The 9326-nt window shown below is 32.7% G+C and overlaps 1 protein-coding gene across 1 annotated transcript in view; it reads left to right on the plus strand.

Annotated features, from left to right (window-relative positions):
• Dars1 (aspartyl-tRNA synthetase 1) overlaps positions 1–7265 on the plus strand; it is a 58971-nt gene extending 51706 nt beyond the window's left edge. The window contains exons 12-16 of the mRNA XM_027936849.2: positions 457–499; positions 1732–1812; positions 2369–2480; positions 2651–2722; positions 6602–7265. Coding sequence (XP_027792650.1) covers positions 457–499; positions 1732–1812; positions 2369–2480; positions 2651–2722; positions 6602–6693 — 400 coding nt within the window. The 3' untranslated portion in view covers positions 6694–7265. The remainder of the gene's footprint in view (positions 1–456; positions 500–1731; positions 1813–2368; positions 2481–2650; positions 2723–6601) is intronic.
• The last annotated feature ends 2061 nt before the right edge of the window (positions 7266–9326 follow it).

The raw sequence follows: 9326 nt of genomic DNA on the forward strand, positions 1-9326 counted from the left end.
TAATTGTAGAAAATTATTCCATGGTGCTTCTTAATTAATTAATTTCTAAATTCTCTTTGGTCCTAATTATTGGAGCAGCACCTATAAATGCTAAGTTTCATTCATAAATGGTTTTCTGTAGTACTTGCCTTTTGAAAAGCAGCATGATAAACAATTGTTTTGGCCATATTTTTTGTCCTTTAAGGACTTACAGGAAGGAGTGCCATATTAATTTTAAATTGAACCAAAGGATGCTGAACCACTGAGCCACATCCCCAGCCTATTTTATTTTTAATTTTGAGAGAGGCTTTTGCTGAGTTGCTTAGGGCCTCTCTGGCGTTGAACTTGATCTCCTCCTACCTCTGCCTCTGGAGCCACTGCGTTTAAAGACGTGTGCACTCCTATGCCTGGCTAGTTTAAAATATTTTTAAGTTGCTGATTAATCTTCAAACACCTGACTTCATCTTTCATTTTCAGTACACCAAATGAAAAACTATTGGGTCGTTTGGTAAAGGAAAAGGTAAGACCTCTTATGCATGCTGCACTTTTTTTCTATGTCTGAAATATCTTTGTACAAGAGGATAGTTGCAGAAGGTTCTAAAACTCTTCTACAGTGGTAACCTTCCAGAATAAATAAAAGGGGAATGGTGCTTTTTTAAAAAATTCTTCTAAGTCATTGTTAGATTAGCTAGAAAGGACTTCAAAATTATTTGCATTTGTTTTTTTAAATTCTTCCTGAATATCCCTACTCTCTTACGAGACTTGAAGATAAATAAGCTTTCTTCTGCTACTTTACTATCTCATCTTCTAAAACTAAAAGCACCAAATGGAATAAAAGTTAAAACTTACTATGGTCTTTCTAAAAGAATTAAGACAATGATTTAATGAAATGAAACAGTCCTTGAGCTCCTCTTGATAATAGCACTTAACATGGTTAATCTGACTAAAGAACTCAGATATTTCTGAAACCGTACAATATTGAATTTATACCTTTAAAATGCTTTTTCAGCAGGGCAAATTCTTCTAGCTTATTAACTCTGTTGACATTTTCTCTATTCTTCAGTTTTAGCAAAAATGTTTAAAGTCAAAAATAGTTGATTTTTAATGGGTTCCTTTAAAATTAAATCTAAGTCACATAGTTAATATTCTAACAAAAATGTCATAATTTTATGTTAATAATTATTTATTCCTTTCTATTGTAGTTTTCATGTGAAGAAAACTACTAAATTTTACTTAAATATCTTTTAAAAATTGAGAAGGTAACCAAAGTTTATAAAAAAAGATTAATACTGTAAGAGATGTCAGTTTTTTCCCAAAATAATCCATAGATTTAACTTGCTTTCTGTAAAAACCTAACAATTGATATAATGTGTCTGAAATGTTGAGATGAGCTAGAATAACAAAGGGAAAGTACTGAAAATCAAAGATGTTTATCCAAATATACTTTATGATTGGGGAGCAGTTAGAGATTACATGTTCAAAAAAGCAATAAATTGGACTTTGATTCAAATTTTGAACCATGGCTCAAATTTTGGCTGGTAAATAGCTTCCAAAGATTAGGTACTGCAATTATTTATAACACATGACAAAATGCTGTAGGATGTAAATGTTACTTCAAAAAAGCAGGATATTTATAATTATAATGTAAATATAGTAATTTTGAAGAGCAAAAATATACATGTTTAAAAATATTAATTTAACAAAAAAGTTTATTTTAAAAACGTATTTTAATTGCCTTTATTCTTTTTATAGTATGATACAGATTTTTATATTCTTGATAAATATCCATTGGCTGTAAGACCTTTCTATACCATGCCTGACCCAAGAAATCCTGTAAGTAATTTAGTTTTAAATGGCCTGTTTGGGAGAAGAAAATAACTTTATTATCACCATGTCAAATTGCTGGTCACAGTGGCCCACGCCTGTTCTTCCAGCAGCTCAGGAGGCTGAGGCATGAGGATTGAAAGCCAGCCTCAGCAACTTATCAAGGCCCTAAGCAACTCAGTGAGACCCTGTCTCTAAATAAAATACAAAAAATGGTTGGGGATGTGGCTCGGTAGTTGAGTGCCCCTGAGTTCAAACCCCAGTACCCACCCTACCCCACCCCCAAAAAAATATCTGTACCATTTCTTAATTTTAGATGTAGAACTCTGATTTGTTGCTGGGGGATGTGGAAGGAGAGGGCTAAGTCTGATACAAGTAAGAAAGAAATTACTTAGCCTTCAGCACCTCTATGTTAAAAGAAGCTCATTATATTTTATTTATTAAAGAAAGTTGCATCATTAATTGTAGAAAAGGATGGACTTTTCATGCAGTGTAGTTTTTTTCTACATACTTATAATGGAAAAGGGGTGATAATATTTTTAAGAGTGGTTTGCTTTTCCTACAGAAACAGTCCAACTCTTATGATATGTTCATGAGAGGAGAAGAAATATTGTCAGGAGCTCAAAGAATACATGATCCTCAGCTGCTAACAGAGAGAGCCTTACATCATGGAATTGGTAAATAATTTAAAATGTATTTAGCGGAATATTTATTCTGAAACAAATCCTTGTAAACATTTTAAAGACTTTTCAAAGTCTTTTTTTTTTTTTTTAAGTCTTCCTTGAACAACATTTTTAATTTTTCAAGATAAATAAGATGATAAATTTTGTTTTATTTATTTTTATAGATTTGGAGAAAATCAAGGCTTACATTGATTCCTTCCGTTTTGGAGCCCCTCCTCATGCTGGTGGAGGCATTGGTAATACTGTTATTGCTTACAAATAAGTCTGTAAATACTAAGTGTAATATAAATTTGAACCATAAGAATATTTTAGAGTGAGTTGTGACTGAGTAAAAATTTGATTTCCAAAGTAGGAGATGAACAGCTAACTTTTATATTTCTAGAACATTATAGGGATGGGGTTAGAGTAAAAAGGTACAACTCACATAATAAGTACACATATTTGCAGATTATTTGCTAAGAGATGACTGTCCTGAAGATATATAAAATTATTAAAACTCAACATTTTTTTAAAAACTCAATCAGAAAATTTTGGGGTGCTGCAGGATTCTCAAAGTCTCAGAATTTGGAGAATTTTGGACTTTCAGAATAGGGATGCTCTTGTATGTGTGTGTGAGAGAGAGAGAGGTATTTTTTTTTTTTTAGCTTTAATCATTTCCCAATGTTTTCATATCTCAAAATATTACATTGTATTCTAAAAATACATAAAATTTTTGGTCATTTATAACCCAGTAAAGCTAGAAAAAAATTTAAAAATAAAAATAATTAAATAGCATTAATAAAGATCATAAGAATTTTTTTAAAAAAGAGATAAAATCCTGGAGTAGTGGCACTCACCTTTAATCCCAGTGACTTGGGAAACAGGCAGGAAAATCAAGAGTTCTGAAGCTAAGCTACACAACTTGGTGAGACCCTCTCTCAAAATAAAAGGACTAATGATATAGTTCAGTGGTAGAGCACACTTGGATTCAATCCCCAGTACCACCAAAAAAAAAAAAAAAATTGTTATAGAGATGATGATAGTGGTTATACAACGTGATAAATGTATTTAACCCATTAAATCTCAGATTTTCAGTTCTGTGAATATTTGAATGAAACTGACACAGATAAATTCAGACATGTTCAAAATCATAAGCTAGAGATTATATATATTATTAATAAATATTATAATTATACTATTATTGTTATGTGATTATATTGTGTAATTAGGTTACATATTATACACTAAATATTTTAAGTTTTTATGTTGTTTCACATCTAGATGATGGAACAAGAGCGTTAATACCACTGAACTGTATACCTAAAAATTATTAAGATGGTAAATTTCAAAGTGAAGGCCAGGCGCAGTGGCACAAGCCTATGATTCCAGCAGCTTGGGAGGCTGAGGCAGGAGGATCGCAAGTTCAAAGCCAGCCTCAGCAAAAGTGAGATGCTAAGCAAATCAGTGAGACCCTGTCTCTGAATAAAATACAAAGTAGGGTTGGGGATGTGTTTCAGTAGTCAAGTGCCTCTGAGTTCAATCTCCACTACCCCCACCCCCCAAAAAAATTTTTTTGGAAGGAAAAAAGACACAAAATAGGTACATTTACCTCCCTACAGGAAACCATTGTTTCTAGTTTTTAGCTGACCTTTGCAAAGATATTCTTTGCATATGCAAACAAACACATACACTTTTTTAAATATTTGTGTAAATATTTTTACACAAATCATAACATACTGCATACACCATTAAGTAATTTGCATCTTTTACATAATAATATTTTGTAGCTGTTCCTTATCAATTAAGAGATTTTCATTCTTTTAAAATCTCTATATAGAATGTATTGAAAGGTTATACCATAATCTTGTTAACCAGCTTTGTATTGACAAACTTGTCGGTTTGTTACCAGACTTTTCTTATTATAAACAATGCTACATTGAATATATAGTTTAAATTTTAATGGGAAAATTATGGCTATTTTCTCTCATTCAGTAATGTGCATTTTGAATGAATTTTTTCAGACTTCTACAATGATAAGCAATGTAAATTTTAACCTAAATTATGTAAAAGGATGCTTGATGGGGCTGGGGTTGTAGCTCAGTGGTAGAGCGCTTGCCTAGTATGTGTGAGGCACTGAGTTCAAATCTCAGTACCCCATATAAATAAACAAAATAAAGATCCATTGACAACTAAAAGTATTTTTTAAAAAGAAGATGCTTGATGATTATCAAAATATCACCTGTTTTTTAGCCAGGCATGTGGCACACATTCCTATAATCCCAGAGTCTCAGGCGGCTGAGACAGGAGGATTACAAGTTCAAGAGCACCCTCAGCAACTTTAGTGTGATCCCAATGATGTTAGAGAGACCCTGTCTCAGCTTAAAACGTAGGTCTGGGGATATAGCTCAATGGTAGAACACCCCTAAGTTCTATCTCCAGTACCCTCCTCCTGCCAAAAAAAAACTTAACATTTGAGAAGGAAAAGGAATATGTTGTTTTATGTTTGAGGTTAATCTGTATCACTATAATTGAAGGCTCAAATTTTTGTCTACAGGTGTTTTTTTGGTAAAGAATATGACTAGAAACAATAGTTCTCTCATCTATGTTTATAATTTTTGGGGTGTACCTGGTCCTGGGAATTGAACCCGGGGGTGCCTTATCACTGAACTAATCCCCATACGTTTTGTTGTTGTTGTTCTTTTTTTTTTCTTTTTTTTTTTTTTTTTTTTTTTTGTAGTTGTAAACAGAATGCCTTTATTTGTTGATTGAACCCAGTTCCTTGCACATGCTAGGCAATGCTCTGCCACTGAGCTACAGCCCCAACCCCCTTTGTTATTTTTTATTTTGAGACAGAGTCTTCCTGCTGACCTGGAACTTGGGATCCTCCTGCCTCAGCTTCCCAGGTTGCTGGGATTACATACATGTGCATCACATCCAGCTATATTTATGATATTTATTTTAAATCTTTGAAAAGTCATTGCCACATAAAATAATTTTTGACTTTTGCTTTGTGTGTGTGCTATGATAATCTTCTATAGTTATAGTTAAATAGATGAATCAAAATGCACTCAAGAAGTTGTTTTTGTTTTTTTAAAGAGAGAGAGAATTTTAATATTTATTTTTAGTTTTCGGCAGACACAACATCTTCATTTGTATGTGGTGCTGAGGATCAAGCCCAGGCCACACGCATGCCAGGCGAGCACGCTACCACTTGAGCCACATCCCCAGCCCTCAAGAAGTTTTATGTGCTGGTTTTTCTCTGCTTCAGAGTTTGTACTTGGTCTTAACTTGTGTCAGTAATATTTAAGCCAATGTCTGTTAACTACAAGTGGCACATGCCCATAATTACAACTGGACAACTTAAGCAAGACCCTGTCTCAAATTAAAAATGGCTCAGGATATAAAGCATATCTGCATTCAATCCCCAGTATCAAATTTTAAAAATTAAGCATATCAACAGAAGTACTAAAACATTTATTGTGATTTTATAGTCATTTAACATGGTTTTAGTACTTCTGTTGATATGCTTCTTTGAACAGGTTTATGACTCTTATACTCATTGCCTGAACTGCAGAATCAGAATCTGATATCATTGAAACATATTGGCTTATTAAGTGGTTTGCTTTAGTGTTTATATTATTAAATCGTAGATTCTGTTCATTTTATGTATGAACTTGTTAAACTCCATGCCACTTAAGGATATCTCATTTAGTCTTTCACCCATGTAGCAGCATATTTATTTCTTTTTTTTCTTTCCCATGTTTTTTATTGGTACATTGTATTCAACATAATATTGGAATTTACTATATAGTCACACATAGAGATTATATAACAATATAATTTGGTCCATATTGTTCCCCAGTTATTTCCCCTTTCCTCTTCCCTCCCCCTGGTCTCTTTCCTCTCCTCTATTGGTCTCCTTTTCATTTCCATGAGACTATCACCCCAGCAACATTTCTGTTTCTGAATCAATACCCAAAACATTCAGTTTTGGATAAACTCAAATTAACATATTGTTTTCTTTCCTTATAAGGAAAAGCACTTAGTTGAACAATGATATTATATTTATAGTTAAGTAAATAAGACCCTGAGAGGTCTTTCAGGAAAGAAATTAACCATAATTTTGTTTTCCTCAGGATTGGAACGCGTGACTATGCTGTTTTTGGGATTGCATAATGTGCGTCAGACCTCGATGTTCCCTCGTGACCCTAAACGACTCACTCCTTAAAGCCACCATGCTCCTTACTCTTTTCAGGAAGTTACTATTAATCAGGTTGTACCTTAGGTACTTAAAATATGCAATAGAATAATTGTCTTATCTAAAGTGCCACAGTTGTTTTTTAATTAATTCAGTATAGGTTAATTTAGAACAGAAGATTTTTATAACTTCAGACGTACTTCAGTAGGAAATGCTTGAACGTTTTAAAAAGAAGTTCATATAGTTTATTAAAAATCATATTCCATTACTACAGTAAATGTTAACAAGAGTTTTTGAACAGTTATGATTGTGAACATTTTTTTCTGTTCTATATTACGGTGGCCCCAGTATTAACATCTTAAATTTTCAATATTTGAACTTACTTTTTTAACTTTTGACATTAAGAACAATTGGAAAAATACCCAAGATTTTAACAAGTATATAACTGGCATCTCATGAAAAATTAGTATCAATTCTTAAAAGTTATATCCAGAAATCATGTAAAGTGGGTAAAAATACTAACTAGAAAATAATCAAAATAATGCTATATTAAATTGTTAAATGCTAAGCCTGAATTTCAATAAAATTTAAAGCTAATTAAAGTTTGTATTTGTGTAACTTTGTGGCATTCTGATTTTATAACTTGTTCCTGGCATTTTTACTTCGGTGAAAGAAAAAAAATACTCCATAAGTTTAAGTGAATGCTTAGAAACCAATGAGAACTGATTTTTTTGTTTGCAGTGTATAAAATGCACTTCCATCTTGCCCACCAAAAAGAAATCTCTGTGTAAATATTACAATTAGGAACAGTTTTCTTCTAGGTTATTATATGTATCAGTGCTAATGTTAATTTTACCATAAACAAAAGTAAAACAATGTAATACAAGTATTTCTTATAAAGAAAAAAATAATATGCAAGTAAAAAAGAAGGCCAAAAAGATGGGAAGTTGCCACTAGCCCATAAACAACTGCCCATTATTTTCAGAAATTAAAAGGAACATTGATTTTCACCATCTAGATCAAGAACTCTTTGAAAAATAGAAACTCAATTTTTTTTTTTTTGAGAGAGAGAGAATTTTAATATTTATTTATTTAGTTAGTTTTCGGTGGACACAACATCTTTCTTTGTATGTGGTGCTGAGGATTGAACCTGGGCCGCACGCATGCCAGGCAAGCGTGCTACTGCTTGAACCACATCCCCAGCCCGAAACTCAATTTTTATATCTTTTTTTCATATCACCTTGCAGTGTTTCATAAATTAATTGGCACCAAAAATAAAATGTACTGCTACCCACTGGTTTTTATATTTTTCAGACCCTAAAATAATACAATAATAATAGCCCTAACGCCAGTGTTTTCAATTTCATATAATTACAGCTTCTTTCAAAATAAATTATTTGTGAAGTCTTAAAATAATAACTTTTTATTTATTTTTATTATGAAATATTTCAGACTTGCCAGCCAGGTTATACCATGATAAAATACCCTATTCTCAACATCCAGCCTTGTTGAATATTAACACTGTCTTATTTGCCTCAAATATTTTCAGTTTTTTAAAAAAGGAAAAGAAATTATGTATACAGTTAAGGCTTCTTATGTTTCCTCCTACCATATAGGTAACTACTGAAAGAATTCAATGGCTTCACCAAGTTTTTAGATTTTTAACTAAATGTGTTTCTGTAAGCATCTAGTATTGTTTTGCAGGTTTGTTTTATATGTTGATTCTGGGATTTTTATTCGAATTATCAAGAGGAAAGGTTAGTCTCCCAGAATGTGGTATATACCTCTTCATTTTTTGGTTTTCTTTCCTTTTCTTAATTGTAGTCCCAGTTGTGTACAAATTGAAGAGTCTTTATTTAGCAGGCTAGCTGACAACTGCTCCCCACAGGATTCATAACTGTCTCTGCAAGGAACAGCCCAAGCTTGAGCATTTTAGGATATTTAAAGACAAAAACCACATCAGGGTTGACATAGCTGCAAGCCAGCAGGTAGGGAAGCTGAATTGATTGTAGCGGGACAATGCAATGGGTACATTGGTATTTCCCACGGAACTTTCCAGGATGTCATAGCAGCAAGCAAGCAGAAGGGAAGTGGGTCAAAATGACCCTAGTTCAGCACAAGTTAGAGAATGGTTACTAACGTCTAGACAGTCAATCTCTGACAAGGTACATTGCCCAAGAAAAATGGAAATCAAAGAGAACAATTTAACATTGCATAAAAGAATTGCTATTTTGTGTTGCCAAGTATGCTATGCTAGGTAACTATTAATGGGTACAGAGGCAGGGCTTTCCCATGGGAAAAGCATTTCTTACATGATATGGAGTCTCAGGGTAAAATGGAGTCTGTTGGTCATTGCCCATATAGCCTGGCCCATAACAGTAGTAAAACATTTTGGTATTTTATATCCCTCAAAATGGTTTTTTTTTTTTTTTTTTCTGTTTATTTGCTTATTGTTTGTTATTTACTCCCTTAGGGATTTCATTGGCATTTTATTTTCAAAATTATGAAAGAATTCCGTGTTGCTGGGCATAGTGGCACACACCTTTAATACCAGCCTGAAGAAAAAAAAAAATTAGTTAATGCTAAAGTCAAGCATCCAACTGAAGCATATTTAAGTAATTACTCAAATGAGGGACATAGCATGAATTATGAACTTGTTGAAA

Source organism: Marmota flaviventris, chromosome 11, assembly GCF_047511675.1.
Source record: "Marmota flaviventris isolate mMarFla1 chromosome 11, mMarFla1.hap1, whole genome shotgun sequence".
Taxonomy (NCBI): domain Eukaryota; kingdom Metazoa; phylum Chordata; class Mammalia; order Rodentia; family Sciuridae; genus Marmota; species Marmota flaviventris.